The sequence below is a fragment of the Phyllosticta capitalensis genome (assembly GCF_038381095.1).
Source record: "Phyllosticta capitalensis strain CBS 128856 chromosome Unknown BKA78scaffold_4, whole genome shotgun sequence".
NCBI classification, from domain to species: domain Eukaryota; kingdom Fungi; phylum Ascomycota; class Dothideomycetes; order Botryosphaeriales; family Phyllostictaceae; genus Phyllosticta; species Phyllosticta capitalensis.
In genome coordinates, this window is record NW_027117442.1 from 729,378 (window position 1) to 744,131 (window position 14,754).

General features: G+C 55.4%; 5 protein-coding genes across 5 annotated transcripts; 2 read left to right on the plus strand and 3 right to left on the minus strand.

Moving 5' to 3' along the window:
- Nucleotides 1-932: 932 nt before the first annotated feature.
- BKA78DRAFT_237319 (uncharacterized protein) lies at nt 933-3,095 on the minus strand (the record flags this gene model as incomplete). The annotated part of the gene is made up of 1 exon (XM_066883868.1): nt 933-3,095. A coding segment is annotated over one exon (2,163 nt), but the record flags the coding sequence as incomplete, so codon positions are not given.
- Nucleotides 3,096-7,596: 4,501 nt separating this feature from the next.
- BKA78DRAFT_112435 (PP-loop family-domain-containing protein) lies at nt 7,597-9,747 on the minus strand. The gene is made up of 2 exons (XM_066882286.1): nt 9,539-9,747; nt 7,597-9,448 (listed from the first exon to the last, which is right to left on the minus strand). The coding sequence occupies exons 1-2, from the start codon at nt 9,651-9,653 to the stop codon at nt 7,719-7,721; spliced, it is 1,845 nt and encodes a 614-aa protein (XP_066745174.1). The 5' UTR covers nt 9,654-9,747; the 3' UTR covers nt 7,597-7,718.
- Nucleotides 9,711-10,568, plus strand: BKA78DRAFT_310975 (chaperonin 10-like protein). The gene is made up of 4 exons (XM_066888171.1): nt 9,711-9,932; nt 9,984-10,208; nt 10,269-10,327; nt 10,380-10,568. Exons 1-4 carry the CDS (start codon nt 9,930-9,932, stop codon nt 10,402-10,404), a joined length of 312 nt encoding a protein of 103 aa, XP_066745175.1. The 5' UTR covers nt 9,711-9,929; the 3' UTR covers nt 10,405-10,568.
- Nucleotides 10,569-11,730, minus strand: BKA78DRAFT_310976 (mitochondrial carrier domain-containing protein). Its single transcript, XM_066888172.1, has 2 exons — nt 11,626-11,730; nt 10,569-11,533 (listed from the first exon to the last, which is right to left on the minus strand). Exons 1-2 carry the CDS (start codon nt 11,686-11,688, stop codon nt 10,685-10,687), a joined length of 912 nt encoding a protein of 303 aa, XP_066745176.1. The 5' UTR covers nt 11,689-11,730; the 3' UTR covers nt 10,569-10,684.
- Nucleotides 11,731-11,784: 54 nt separating this feature from the next.
- Nucleotides 11,785-13,689, plus strand: BKA78DRAFT_310978 (WD40-repeat-containing domain protein). Its single transcript, XM_066888173.1, has 3 exons — nt 11,785-12,189; nt 12,242-13,094; nt 13,148-13,689. Exons 1-3 carry the CDS (start codon nt 11,833-11,835, stop codon nt 13,417-13,419), a joined length of 1,482 nt encoding a protein of 493 aa, XP_066745177.1. The 5' UTR covers nt 11,785-11,832; the 3' UTR covers nt 13,420-13,689.
- The last annotated feature ends 1,065 nt before the right edge of the window (nt 13,690-14,754 follow it).

Here is a 14,754-nt window from a genome sequence, read left to right on the forward strand (position 1 = left end):
CCAAGCTCCAAGAGCAGTGGTACTGCTGCTGTGAATAGTCGCCGAACGAGCCGCCCCATGCAAACATGACCAAAATGCTTCTGCTTTCTGCTGCTGCTAGTGCTTCTACCGCAAGAAACGACGGGAAACGAGCAAGGGTAGGTGGATGGCAGTACGGGACGAGAGATGGAGAGAGAGATTGAGACGAAGATGGTCCCGAGAAAGTGCGAAGATGGAGAGATAGATTGATGGAACGGTGGAGGCGCCGAGTGCACGACACGATACAACCATCGCACGACAAGGCGTGCGTCTTGTGGTATGATTGATTGTTCGCTTGCGGACGAGAAGTTCGCAACCACTTGGAGGAAGAGAGGAAAGATGATGAAAAGATAGGAGAAAAGATGACATGGACAGGAATAAACAACAAAACGATTGCGGAGGGTATCAGTAACGACGGCTCGGGCTGTGTGTGTGCTGTAGCAGACTAAAGCATTTGCGCGACAACAACCCCCACCCATCCCCGAGACGAACAAAAATGACGATGACGAGCAAGACGACAACCAACTACTACTACTACAACTACTACCGGCTACCTACGTTGCAAGTAACGACTAGATAGAGAGATGGTGACGAGAGGATAAGGTGATGATGACTTTGTACATGTACAGAGAAGGTGAGAGATTTAATATTGACAAGAAAGTAAGGGAGGAGGCCGAAGCTTGAGCGAAAAATTTTGGGTGCTACTTGGGGGAGAATGACGTTGATGGACAGGATTGAGTTTACTACTCTTTCTAAAACTTTAGCCAACTCATGTCCTGCTTGCCAATGGCTTTTTGTCTCTCTTCATCAGACGGTGGCAGCGACGGCACTCCCTTGGGGAAAATAGTGTTGGTGCTATCGCGGTTGTTGTCGCTGCTGAGGTTTGTAGTAGTCGGGTTGGGGTGCAAGCTGGGCGGGTACAGCGAGTTGGTGTTGTTGTTTCCTGGCGTAGGGTAGATGGAGCTGGCGCCGTCGGGGTAGTACGAGCTCGTGGTATCCCCGGCTACATGGCTTCCTGGTCTACTGTCGGGGTATACACTGCTCGGCACGCGGTTGTTGTTGTGTTGCCAGTCGCTTCCGCCCATGGGCGTCCACGCCTTTTCGGGGTCGAGCATGGACATTCTGCGCTCCGAGGCACTTCCGTCGGAGCTGACGCTGGGGGCACGCTCAAGCTTCGCCCTCATGGGCGTACCCATGCCGCTCGACAAGTCTTCTCTCGAGTGCGAAATGGTGGGACTGGCAGTGTTGACGCGACTGAGCGGGTTGCCGTCCAGGGCAAAGCTAAGATCCAGGGGTGGCACCATTTGGGCCTGGAGTCTAGCCTTGTTTCCTGGAACTGCCCCAGGCGTGATTTCGGCGACGCTCGTCTCGCTCATGCGTGATCCTGTCGACATGTAGGTATCGCGGTTGTAAGGCTCTTGAAGGTTTGTGGCTTCGTTGTTGGCAAAGTAACGACTCCATCCTGAGCTCCGGCTCCGGTCCTTGGGTGCCTTGTCGGAACTCTCGGCCTCAACCTGTGTCGAGTACGCAGGCGCCTTTTCGCCCATCTTGTCCATTTCCATGGGGTCATTGTAAGCAAGAGGGCTGCTAGCGGGCTTCTTCAGTATGGGACTGTTGCTGGCGTCGCTAGTAGTCGCTTTGTGCTGGCTACCGCCCTTGAGAGTGCCAGCCGTGCCAGAGATGATGGCGAGCGACGTCATGGAAGCATTCTTGTCTGGACCTGGGTACGCTGGCGGCGTCTGGCCCATCTGACTGATGCCCCGGTCGGCAAAGCTAAGACGGTCCTTTTCGTTTTCTCCCGGACCGATCTGCTTCTTCTTCCGATCATGCCGGCAACGCAGAGCCACGAGAATGATGACGAGGAAAAACGCAAAACCAGCTATACTTCCAAGAGTTGCGGCCAAGACGGTAACCAAGCGGGTGCTGTGCCCGCTGTCGCCGGAACCTGCTGCCGCTGCGGCGGTTGAACTGCTTGCTGCAGTGGCAGATGCAGCGTTACTTGCGAGTCCGAGCGATCCGGAAGCAGATGAAGAGAGGGCGGTTGACGATGTCAGGGATGCAGAAGAACTTGTAGAGCTGTGGAACTTTGAAGTCGTCGAGGTGCCGGAGAAAAAGGCCGTCGCATTCACCCACGAATTCTTTTCTTCGTCAAAAACGGCCAATGGTTCCTGCTCATTTCCTCCGGTAATCCAAGTGCGGCCAGTAGAGTCCTGAGCGAGGGATGCGCCGTTGCGCGTCGTGTTGGGGGCAAAGGTGGTGTTGTATGACGGCCAGTCGGCAATGGTAAGATCTCTTTTCGCAGCACCCACCGCCTGCCCAGACGCGGCAACAACACCCCCTGCATCCAGCAGCGCAAGTCTGGTGACCTCGTTTGGCGCAGTGGCAAAGTTGTATTCCTCCAAGACTTTACTGCCGTCGTCGCCTTCTACCAGGGTGACTTTGGTAGTCTGTTGGTCCGTAATGGCAGACGGGAGATAGACTCCAAGATTTGACCATCCAGAAGAGGTTCCAAAGGTCCAAACGGCCGTGTTTTCAACGTCGCCTCCAATCATGAGCGCGGTGCTCTCGTTCCATGGCATCATGAGGGGATTGACAACGCCCGGCGCGCCGGCAGATGTGTACGATTGCACGCTGTAGGGAGAGTCAATGTTGATGGTAAAGGTGCCCGAGGCCTTGCCAGTGCTTCCATCCTGGGAACCGGCGTAAACAAGAATCTGCGATGTCGAGCTGAGGAATGTTGCACCATGGTATTGCCGATCCGAGGTGATGACGTCGGCAGGGGTAATGGTCTCCCAAGTCGACGTAGAAAAAGTGTACTTTTGTAGTCCGGGGTAATTCAGAGACGCGTCGGCGGTTCCTCCAACAATCCACAATGCGGCCTGGCTGTCGTCACCGTTGGGAGTGACGAGTACACATTGCGCACCCGTGGCCGAGACGCCGTTGGTCAAGGACTTCCATTTGGAGCCCTCCTTGAGGGAAAGAGACTGGAATGCGTTTGGTTGATAGACGTAGAGGGTGTCATCGTGGACGACGGAGCAGTGGTCTGAAAAAGCCACCGGTGGTGAGGGGACACCCATAGCTATACGAGGGAATGAGTCAAGTGAAGAAGAAATACGGCGAGGTAGAGGGTCAGAGGGTAAGGTTGATGAGGAGTGGGGCTCGCGACAAGACTAGGCGCGGAGGATTCTAGAAAGCAAATGGTGCTCTCATGGTGTGGTGAATGATCCTTAAGGGGAGAGGTGGCTTTGGGAGTACCTGTAGGCGGGCGACGAAGAAGAAAAAAAAGACGTGCAGCTGCGCCGCGCTGACTCTCTCCCTAGTTGGTGCGACAGATTGTGACGACGAGCAGTAAATCCTGGTCCAGTGGTACAAGATGGTCGACGGGTCCTAGTCCGGAGGGAGGTGGTGTAAGGACTCGGAAGTGCTCCGCAGAGCACCTCTGTCCAGTGGGATGGAGGAGAAGGATTGTTTTGGTGAGGCAAACGGGGGCCTTGAAGAGTAGCAACGACGGCGACAGGGAACGGGTGGGTAGTGGTCGGGAGGCGGAAGCGATGGTAGGGGGGACCTCGTCGTTCGGAGGAGGGATGTCGGAGAATGAAACACGGAAGCTAAGGCGAGACCTGACTCTTTCAAAGAGTGGAGGGAGAGTGGGATGGCTGGCGGTTGGATAGAAACGAAAGTGAGGCCAGAGGAGAGGTTGCGGCGGGAAGGAGAGACACAGTGGGCGAGGGAGTGTGAGGGAGAAGAATGGCGGATGGGGCTGGAGTAGTCGTAGGGGGCACACGCCAGAAGGGCGACACAGCACGCGGACCGGAGTGAGCACAACCCAACGGCGGGCCAAGGGCAAGCGAGGGACAGATGCGATGTTTCGGACGTGCACGCGAGAAACAAAAGACCCTCAGGGGCCCTACTACATACTCCATGTGTGGTGCCAGCCACTCAGTGGCATGCCAGTTACATTCTTGCAAGGGCCGAAGCCGCAGCACCGGCGCCCGACGAGCATGCCTTTTGATACCATGACCAAAACATTGACATCATCCTCAGATGTACAAATGCGGATCGTCTCCGCCAATTTACTGAGCGCCTTGGCCCCATAGCCCAATCATGACGGTCCGCTGCGAGCCGAGAGACAGACGGCCTTGATACTCGCGACGTTGCGCCAATCACCTGTCAAAAGCACCACTACTACTCCTAAGAACTACTACTCCTTCGCAGCTGACTATCACTCTACAACCATGGACTCGTCAAATCCACGTCCGCCCAGATCAACCCACGGCGAATCACATCCCCTCGCCGCAAATGAAAGGCTAGCCTATAGCATCCTGTCCCTCGGTAGCGTGCCATCCTCTGCCCACCTCTTTGACCATCAATCGCCAAATGTCCGCGACCATCATCCCGTCAACACGACCTCCCGTTTCGAACTTGCCGTCTGCCCGATTTCGCCGTCTGTGACTCTTTGATTTTCACTCAAAACTTTGCTCTTGGATCTTCAAGACCCACGCTGCCACTAGTCGATAGTCTGTGGACTACTCTTGCGCCGGTCAAGCTAGGTCGACGTCAAACAAGCCTCGCTCCCTTGGTATTTTTAGACCCTTAACCTTACCACGACCCCTCACCACCACGCCACTGTCCGCTGAAAAAATGCCTTCTAGAAAAATTCCGTGTGCTTCTTCAACGTCATTCGCAACCCATATCCTTATCTTCTCGTTGCCACGCGCAAAATCCAAGAAGAGACTGCGCCTCAACCCCAACCAATATCTTTTTTTCCCCCAATCATCCCCGCCGCTCCCCAGTCTTCCGCCCCCAGCTATCCGCCCGCCAACTATCCGCTCCTCTGCAATGCCTGCATCCATGCTTTGAACCCTGGCCACCACTGCCGGCAGTACCTGACGAGCCGCACCAACGCCCGCCCGCACCTCCATCCATGCAAGCATCCGCCCGCCGGCTGACATGCAGGTACAACCAACCCATTGGCGGCCACCTCCCAAACTCGCCCCGGTTCTTCCCTGTCGCCCACTGCCGTCAACGAGACGACATGGCCCAACCGACTGAACGATTCATCGCTTTGCAGACGGACTGGAGTTATCGTCGTCCCGGCTGCTCGACCAATCGGCACGCGTAGGAAAGCAGAAGACACGGAAGACGCATGTCGTAGGTCGTCTGCATGTAAGCTCGACTCGTTCGCGTGCGTATCCGTCCGCTTGCGCACCATGGCGAGCTGAAGCGACCCTCGACTGCGGGATGGACGTGGCCTACCGATTGGCCACACTCGATCCAAACAAGCGTTATCGAACATCGCGTCCATTCCGCCGTCCACACGAGAGTTCCAACACCAGTCAGTAGTCAGTAGTAGCACAAAGACACCCAAAAATGTCTTGTCTCGGGGCCCAATATCCCGCGCTACGCGGCTCTCCGCTTTCCCTTTCCAGCTCGGGGGAAAAGACGTCCTCAACAGGCCTAGCCGCGCAGATCACGGCACTCTAAATGCACTTGCCTACATTGTAGACGGTAGCTAGCGCATACTGCTCGGGAGCATAGGTATAGACGCACGCTACGACTGTGTTGGCAATCCGGATGGAGCAGTCCGTCCGCAAAGGCATGTTTGTAGGTGTATGCTTAAATCGAACAGACACCACCTCCAAAAAAGACGAGACGAGACGAGACGAGACGGTCGAAGCACCCGAGCCTCGCCTCGCCGCGGCACCACTACCTACCGCTACCTTACCGCGGTGCCCTCTGCCGCGGCAGCTGGATGCGGCAAGTATTGAGTAGGTGGTTGGCAAGAGACCGCAGCAGCAGCCGCAGCCGCGCCAGCCAAACGCAAAAAGCAAAAGACGTCCCTCCCAACCAAGAGGAGGACGCATGGGATTCGTACGTGTTGGCCGCGTGGCCTTTGCTGGCTCTATGTAGCACCCAGAAAGAAAGATTTTTTTCTTGTTCGTGTTTTCCATGCATGTAGGCGTCGTCGCGGCGGGTGGATGCCCTGGGATCGAGTGGACGGATTCGCTGCCCAGCCCAGAGCACCGTCCAGTGATTGTAGTCTTTCTTGGTCATGGAATGCACGACGGACTCGTCGGGCTTCGCGGCCTCTGGCAGGCCGGGAATATGTAGTAGTGTCAGCAGGTGGATTGGACATTCTGCAGTATTTGGAGGACATCTTTTTTTGTTTTTTTGGTCACTGTCAAAACACATACAGAAACATCCACTTGAACAAATCCAACATTCCTCTCTTCTCCCACCCCACCCCATCCCATCCACAATCTACTACTCCCTCTCCCTCGTCCTGCCCCTGCCGCTCTCCCCCCTCACCTGCACCCTTTCGCTCCCACCACTACCCATCCTCCCCTTCGCCCTCTCCCTCCTCTCCCTCTCAACCACAGCCCTCCTCCCCCTTCTCCCCGCACACTCGGCACAAGCGCACAGCTCCTGCCAGCCCATCGTCCTCTCTTGCTGCTCTTCCATCGTCGACGGCGAAGGCGTGCCGACGAGCGCGAGCGAGAGGAGCCGGTTTTTGGGCGAGAGGGCGAAGCGCGAGAGCGTGTGGAGGGCTGTGATGGTTGTGGTACTAGTGGTGGAGGTGGTTCTGCTGGGGTTGAGGGGCGAGCAGCAGGATGGGCGGTTGGGGCTGCCGGGGGACATTTTTTTTGTCGCTGTGTTGGCTTGGAAGGAATGGTTGCCTCTTGGATTCTTCGAGGTGATGGGTTGATTGGATTGGCACGTGTTTGTGTGTGCAGGCTCTTGAACTGTAAAAAGAGTGTCGTTTTGGAGATGCGTCTGGCGGTGCTCTGCACTGCAGTGAATTGATGTCTCTGTGGTGTTGGACAAAAGGGGGAAAACTTTGAATGAGCGTGTGTCTGTCAAATCGTCGTCTCGAGATTTCTTCTTTTCTGTTCTCCTCTGTGTAGCGCAGCAAACACAGGAGTAGGTAAGTGGTAGAATTGCCAAAGCTCTCAAAGCTCCTGGGAAGAAAAAAGAGGGGAAGTAATGGACGACTGAGGTGGCAGACTGGTGGGACGAATGGCGAGAGGGTGGGGGATGAGTGGCTTTATATTCCATCAGTGTTGTATCCACGTGGACAAAGGCTATGGCATAAAGTTTGTCTTCTGCACCTAAGCCTTTGGAAAGACAAGGAGACAATCACGTCAGAGGCATGTTCCCTTTTCTCTTTTTCGTTTGTTTGAGCGGAGAGGCGGCGGCCTTGAAAGAATCAAGAGAATCGAGGGCACAAAGCATTATAGTCATCGAGACTTGGAGGGACGCGTAGAAGCAGGACAATGAGCGAGGTTTATTTTGGGACGAAGGACACCGGCTGATCTTGTTGTCAAATTTTCTTTGAAAGAAGCCAAGTTTGGACCCACCCACATCGAGAGCCTCTTCGCCAAGGGGCTCATCGGTAGGCTAGTATCATCATTTGAATTGCCTCGCTGTATATACACTTGGTCGGTCTTTGCGTCCATGCTTGGTGGTCCCAACGTCCCAACATCCCAACTCCACCATGTCGCCTGCGAATGCTACCAGTCCGACGCACAGGTGCCTCTTGTCTCCCGACAAAGATCGGCGGTCAACTGCCACAGTTCAGGATCTTGAAGACCTCGTGGGCCGAGTCCGCGGTGGAAGTTAGAGTCTGGCATGCACCACCACCAACCCCTGTTGAAACTCTGTGAAGGTTGAGCGATGTCGTCTCCACCAGGAGTGCACTCTCAGTCAACCACAAACGGCACGTCTTCATGAGTCTCAACGGGGCGCTGCTCCTGCTCCTGCGTGTCTCGTTCCCGACCTCTGCCTACAAGGACCGGATAATCGTCCCACGTGTCGCGCACCTTGGTCGGAATGTCCATTCGCCGATATCTCACGTTCCACTTGAGGCTCTCCCACGCGGCCGCGTTGGGTCCTGCGTTGATGCGCACGCCAAACGTCGGCAGCGCAATGACGTAGTCGCCAGCCGCCTCGTTGTCTGGGTCCTTGGGCGCCGCAATGACGGGCAGCGTGAAACGCGATTTGGCTTTTGCCGAGTCCTGAAGCAGCATTTCGAACCGCTCGCGCATCATGCCCTGCAACGATGCGCGGAACGCTTTCAAGTCGTCTGGACGCAGCGGGCGGACCATCAGGTCGTGCTCCGAAGGGTTGTAGACGCGCAGCCACCATCGGCCGTCGTAAAGCTCGAATTGCGGGTGTTCTGGGGACGTCTCTGGTGGGATCATGAAGATCTCGCTGTCATCTTCCAAGTCTGATCGAGGGAGAGGTGGTATTGTTCGAGTGGGGCTTTCGTTCCGCAGGTACGGCTGTCGCGACAGCATCCACGTGAAGTAAGGAAATGTCCGGTTCGGCAGGTTGGTTCTCTCAAAGTGTACGCCGCCGACTGTAAATGGGGCAACGTCGATGAGCTCAGTGTGCATCTCGTGTGGACGGAAGAGGCCCGGAAACATGTTTTGGACAGCTGTTTCGAGAGACGAAACTTCAATCGATTCCCGCGGTGAGACCAACATAGCAAGGTGGCGGATCAGCATGGCGGCTACCATCTTGCCCTCTTCAAAGTCGAAAGGCGTCCTGTCAAACCCTTCTAATGACCTCCTCCTTGGAGAGGGTGGGTAGAAGCTTCGCGGAAACAGGATGGCAAGTTGACCAGAACGCACATCCAGAACAGCATCCAGACTGTGGACGAGCCGCTGGACCTCTTCTTCTCGTTTTTGCATCTTGCGATTTGCTCGCTCGGATAATTGCAAAAGCGCCGGCTTCCCAAGCGGGGCTGGTAGCCTGTACTTGTCATAGACGTGTCTGACGGCATTCCTTATCGTCAAGGTTGGATCTTTGTTGGTATGATCTTCAACCCAATTCGTCGCCGATGCCTTGCAAGTTGCCGTGAGCCGCTCTTTGCTGAACGGTAGCAATGGGCGCAGAACTTGGATCCCCCAATGCTCAACTTGTACGCCATGCTGCTCTTCTGACGTCGGTGCCATGTTGCTTGTGAACCACTCGGCGTAGCTCTGGTGGACTCCATGAATTCCATAGCATTCTGGTATGTCCCCCGAGGGCTTGATGCCGCGCAAGCCCTCGCCGTGGTGGCCTTTCGCGAGCCTCATCATGACCGTCTCGGCCTGGTCATCGCTGTGGTGGGCAACAAGAAGAGCTTCAATTCCATGGTCCCGGCAGGCGGTGCCCAAAAGTCGGTATCTAAGCTTGCGTGCCAGAGTTTCAACGTTGGGGAGGTTGCGCGTGTCTACACCCGCGGGCCACTGCATGCGCAGTATTTCAGAGTCGATTCCCAAGTGGTCCAGACTCCGCTGTACTAGGGAGGCCTCCTCATCGCTGCCTTGGCGCAATTGATGGTCCACGATGAATGCCGTGAATACGTCGGTCTCGTCGCTGTCGGATAATTCAGCGGCGAGGGTAGCAAGCGCCATCGAGTCGACGCCGCCACTGATGGCGAGCCCTACATTTGCGCGTTAGCAAGTGCTTGGGAAGTCACGCAACGCGATTGTCACAGCGCGTCGTAAACGTGAAGCTGGTGAGCAGGACTAACCGAGCCGAGGAGTCTGGACGTGGAGACGGGGCAGCCATATCGAAGCGAGCGAGTCGCGAAACTCTTGGAGGCTAACAGGGAGAGCCACTAAGCGGCGAGTCGTTGAAGCGAACATCACATTGTGAGGATCGGACGGAGACTCTGGATACGGGGATCAGGCTGATGGAGCGGTGTTGGCTTGTCCCGGGCGGAGGCGGAGGCCCGGCGGGAGCGTCACGCTGCACGGACCCAAGTCGCGGCTCTGGATTCTAGGATCTTCTCTTCGACAATATCTTTTGCTCCTCATTTGCCAGAGCTCTTCTCATCACCAACTCTCTGCTACTACACTCCTTCGTCGCCATCTTCGTGCTTGCTTTACCTCCCGGTCCGCTATCCCCACAATCCCGTCAAAATGGTACCAGCCCCAATTCCTGCCACTTTTTCGCGCAATGCTAACTTTCACCAGAGCGCCCTCAAGTCCATCAAGTCCCTCGCTCCCCTCCTCGACCGTGTCCTGGTCCAGCGCGTCAAGGCCGAGGCCAAGACTGCCACTGGCATCTTCCTGCCCGAGACTGCCGTCAAGGAATTGAACGAGGCCAAGGTTTTGGCCGTTGGTCCCGGTGCCGTTGACCGCGAGGGCAAGAGGATAGTTCCCAGCGTCAAGGCTGGCGACAAGGTCCTCATTCCCCAGGTAGGCTATACTGTGATTGAATGATATGGGATTTCTGGACATGGCTGACAGCAGGTCTAGTTTGGTGGCACCCCCATCAAGGTCGCCGAGGAGGAGTACCACCTCTTCAGAGACGCTGAGTATGTCAATTCCGCTGCCCCAGCTTCGACATGCCGTGCTAACATTTCCCAGGATTCTCGCCAAGATCAACGAGTAGATTGGTGAATCTCGTCTTCTGTAATCTTCATGTCTTAATTCAACTCATTTCGAAACCAATACCACGGCGTTTGGCATGAAAAAGCGCTTCGAAATTTGGCGATCGAGCCATGTACTATTCTATGAATAACGAATCATCTCCCCTCAAGAACCACCGAGCAACAATGAACAATTGCCTCGTAAACGTTGCGCCATTGCTATGGAGTCTTTTTACGTCGCTTTCCCAAAACATACAGGACGCCTCTGATGCGCTATCTATACACGATGCTACGACCTCATTCTCACTGCGATTCTCCTCCCATTGCATTCATCGCCCATTGATAGCTCCCCAAGAAAATGGACCCTCCTGCGCTGATCCAAAACACCCTCGGCCCAATGCCTGCAAAGAAAGCCCGCGGACCACTCTCCCGCAGTATCGATGTCAACAGAGGCACCAAGCTCAGCTTCTCCGTAGACAGCATCATTCTCGTCTTCAACACATCTAGCGGCGTCGTGATTCCAGCCGCAACAGCTCCAGCCAAGCTGCCAAACACTGCGCCTTCAGTCGCGGTGACCGTCTTCTGCCCCGTTTGACCCTTTCTCCATGCCTTCATGCCCTCCCACAGCGGGAATTGAATCACCGTGAATGGCACCTCGCGCATGATTGTTATGCCCCATCCCCTGTACAGCTCCATCCACACGCGCGCAAAGCCATTGGTCCGCCACTGCCCCAGGATATGCGTGAAAGCGGCCAGACTCGACGGGTGCTGCAGGGCCTGAGCTCTTTGCTTGACGACCTCGGTGGGCACTCTGACGGCGCACGCGGCCACCTCTCCCAAGCTCGCGGCCGCCATGTGGGTCAAGGGTTCGCTCCAGCCGCCCACCTGCGGCCGTGTCGTCGTGTGCTTTCCATCGAGGGTCGTAAAGGTCTGTTTCGGCGCTCGCTCGCGCAGGAAGCGCTTGACGCTGTCGTAGGTGACGAAGAAGAGCGCGGCGCCTGGTGCGGAGCCCACAACGGTGGAGCCGATGCCGCGGTAAATGCCCCGAAAGCCACCAGCGGCAATGAAGCCCTCGCGGGCCTGGAGACGGGTCTTGAGCGTGTCGAGGGGGAAGAGCGACAGGTCGACGGTGGTGCCAGCTACGCCGCCGGCCTGGGCCAATCAGTCAACTACTGGTCTTCCATTGGGGTGTCGCGCGGAGGAGTGACGGGGGCTTGTTAGCCCGCACGTGTTTCGAGCCGTACCAGAAGCGAGCGCGCATAGGGCGATTCGACCCGCGAGGGGCTCTTGGGAGAAGACGATTGCATTTGGTGTTGTCGACTGGTTTGCGCGATGTCGGAGGGATATTTCTTGTAGCGCGCCTTATCGCGATAAGCAAGAAGTGACGAGGGTGCGTCATGCTAGCTGCATACTGCTTTTGGCATGTCTCCACAACATTTTCTCAACACATCATGGAAGCCCACTCAGAAGATCCGTTGAACCCGGAAACGAAATTGGAGCACGGAGGCTTGATTCTTGAAAGAGCTGGGGATGAAAATGATGGACCCTCTCCTGCAAAGCACGAAGAAAAGGATGAAGACGACTTGGGATACGGATTCACTGCTTCTGGAACCAGCAACGTGCAGTTGAATCTCAGAGCTTCCTACAATGGCGAAAGCCCCCGCTTGATTGCATCCGCTGCTCCCTACACTTCTTCAAATGTCGTCCAGCCTCAAGTCCAAAAATCACTGGTTTGGTCTCCAGATGGCAGCTGTCTCATTACACACAGCTACGACAACGCGCTGCGGACCTTTACCGTCTTGAACAACGTAAGTTTTTGAATACGAATCGCTCAAATACTGCTAGAAGCTGAATATATAGCTTGCAGATGATTTGATGGCAGATCCCGCCATCGCGCCGCTCTCGACGCTTCAGACTGGTGACAACATCACCTCGTTCGCCGTGAGCCCCTACTTTCACATCTCAGACCCGTCGACGACGTGTATCTTCCACTCGACCTACGACCAACCCGTGCAATGCCGTAATGTTTTCGAGCCCGACAAGGTCCTCGCATCGTATCCCCTCTTCAACCCAATGACCGAGGAGCCCATGCGCGTCTACTGTATGGCCTTCTCGCGCGACGGACGGCACCTGCTCTGCGGCTCTTCATCCCACATCGCCACGTTCGACCTGACGCGGCCGGGCGAAGAGCCCGTCTCCCTCTTCCAGACCGCCCCCGGCCGAAAAGCCCAGCGCCGCCACCAGCTGGCACTCCTCCGCGGCAAGGTCTCGAGCATGAGCATGAGCGCCGACGGTCTGTTGGCAGTCGGCACGTTTGCGCGCAACATCGGCATCTTCGCCGACGATGGCACCGGTGAGTGCATCACGTCGTTCTCCCTTGAAAGCGACGAGCCCGGCCGCTCGGACTCGGGCGTTAGCATGGTGCGATGGTGTCCCGGAGGAAGTTATCTGTATGCTGCTGAACTCAACTCCGATGTCATATACATGTATGATATTCGCAATACGGGACGCTGCCTCGGTAAGCTTACTGGTCGTCAAGCCAAGACGGCGCAGCGTGTTGATTTTGACATTGCGCCGCGCACTGATGTCGCTGGCAATTGGGATGGTTATAATATCGTCTCTGGTGGTACTGACGGCATTGTGCGTGTGTGGGAGACGCCACATGAAAAGGAGGGTGACATCAAACACACGCACGAGTGGCAAGCGCACGAAGGTAAGTCAGGAAGAAACCTCCTAAGACATCCCCATCTTACTGACAGTTCTCAGAAACCGTCAGCGGTGTGGCAGTCAACCCCTGGTATCCGATGCTTGCTACAAGCGCAGGTCAATGGCGTTGGTCGGATGAGGAGGAGTATGCCAGCGAGAGCGACAGTGACGGCGAAACCGACGGCAGTGGCAGCAGTTGTGGCAGCAGTAGTGGCCAGAGCGAAGCATCTGGGCCAGAGTCTATGATCAGCTCGCACACGCTGTCGGATCCGAGTCAGAGTCGAAGTGCTGCTGGCGCCGCGATGGGCTGGATGAAGATCTGGGAGGCATAGCAGGGGATGGGAAGGAGTACTGTATTGCATCTAAGGGTGTTTCCATTGCTTAAAAGCGCAGTTGTTTAATGCTGTTCGGCATCACATCGTACTACCAAAACATCGTTGGCCTCTAACAAACTGATGGTTAGGCAGGAGAGCAGCATCTAGCCGTGCCATGTCGTGTCCAGGGGCAAGACTGGACAAATCTCAGGCCGCTTTTTCTCTCGCACATGCATCACCTGCCCTCGCCGCTGCCGTCATGTCACCTTTCCCGGATGATCTCGTGATCTCGAATATGGAGTATTTAAACCAGCCCGACCACTGGACTTGTGCCAGCTCTCTCTTCTAAAATCAAGTCGGCAGCTCGCAGTCGAGAATCCGTACGACCTATGCTCCCTGACAAGCCCACTTTGTTGCTTGCAAAGTGCGATTCCATCCACAACTTCGTTTATTTGGAGTGCGCGTTTGGCTTCGCGTACATCCCTAGCCAGGTTTGCGTCGCAACACCACTGACAGGAGTTAGAGAACTTGACTCAGGGGTTACAATGGTGAGCTTCATTATCCAGAAATGGTTTCGCTGTTAAAGAGGGGGGACCATTCAAGAGGAGGGCATATCATATGCACAGCGACAAACAAGACAAGTGTACCAGGTTGATGATCCAACGTAGGAAGCCTCCCACAAGGCCAAACAGTTTTCCGTTTTTCTTTTTGGAGACTGACTCAGTCGTCGCGGAAAAGTTGTCGTAGATGAGGAGGCGGAACCTGTGTACCTCTAGTCGCACTTTATATACTCCGCACAAGCTCTTCATATGCCGGGACAAGCTGCTGATGAGTCACTTGAGATCTTGACCGGAGCCTGGGTATTTAAACCAGCCCGACCCCTGAGCTTCTGTCAGCTCTCTTCTACCATCAATCTAGTAGTTGTGCTCCATGTTTCCCCTCACACGCGAAGCGAAGACATTCACTTTTTGCTTTGCTATCTTCAGCCATCATTGACTTTTATGTGCTTGGACTGCTTGCTCTATTCTGTGGAATGTTCTGGGTAAGCTTGTATTGTGCTGCGCTAGATGAAAGGTAAGCAACTTGGGGGTTCACGATGGTGAGCTTCAACATCTAGAAATGTTAGTGCTAAAGAAGCCTTCCACTTCCACCCGCATAGAAGCACACAAAACAAGAGTGGCAAAGTGTGCAAAATTCGTCATACGAGGCCAAGTCATTCTTCGTCCTGTCGCGAAACAAGCCCTTTTGCCGCGGGGAGGTTGTCGTAGTTGAAGAAGCGGAACCTGGGTGCCTCCAGTCGCAGTTTATATACTCCGCTCAAGCTCTTCACATGGCAGACTAGGTCACTAGTGA

Coding starts and splice junctions, on each gene's coding strand:
- BKA78DRAFT_310976 (XM_066888172.1), bottom strand. CDS start 11,688: ATGCAATCGTCTTCTCCCAAGAGCCCCTCGCGGGTCGAATCGCCCTAT. Junction 11,534..11,625: donor CCTATGCGCGCTCGCTTCTG/GTACGGCTCGAA, acceptor TGATTGGCCCAG/GCCGGCGGCGTAGCTGGCAC.
- BKA78DRAFT_112435 (XM_066882286.1), bottom strand. CDS start 9,653: ATGTTCGCTTCAACGACTCGCCGCTTAGTGGCTCTCCCTGTTAGCCTC. Junction 9,449..9,538: donor CGTCCAGACTCCTCGGCTCG/GTTAGTCCTGCT, acceptor GCGCAAATGTAG/GGCTCGCCATCAGTGGCGGC.
- BKA78DRAFT_310975 (XM_066888171.1), top strand. Junction 10,209..10,268: donor ACAAGGTCCTCATTCCCCAG/GTAGGCTATACT, acceptor CAGCAGGTCTAG/TTTGGTGGCACCCCCATCAA. Junction 10,328..10,379: donor CACCTCTTCAGAGACGCTGA/GTATGTCAATTC, acceptor AACATTTCCCAG/GATTCTCGCCAAGATCAACG.
- BKA78DRAFT_310978 (XM_066888173.1), top strand. CDS start 11,833: ATGGAAGCCCACTCAGAAGATCCGTTGAACCCGGAAACGAAATTGGAG. Junction 12,190..12,241: donor CCTTTACCGTCTTGAACAAC/GTAAGTTTTTGA, acceptor CTGAATATATAG/CTTGCAGATGATTTGATGGC. Junction 13,095..13,147: donor CGAGTGGCAAGCGCACGAAG/GTAAGTCAGGAA, acceptor GACAGTTCTCAG/AAACCGTCAGCGGTGTGGCA.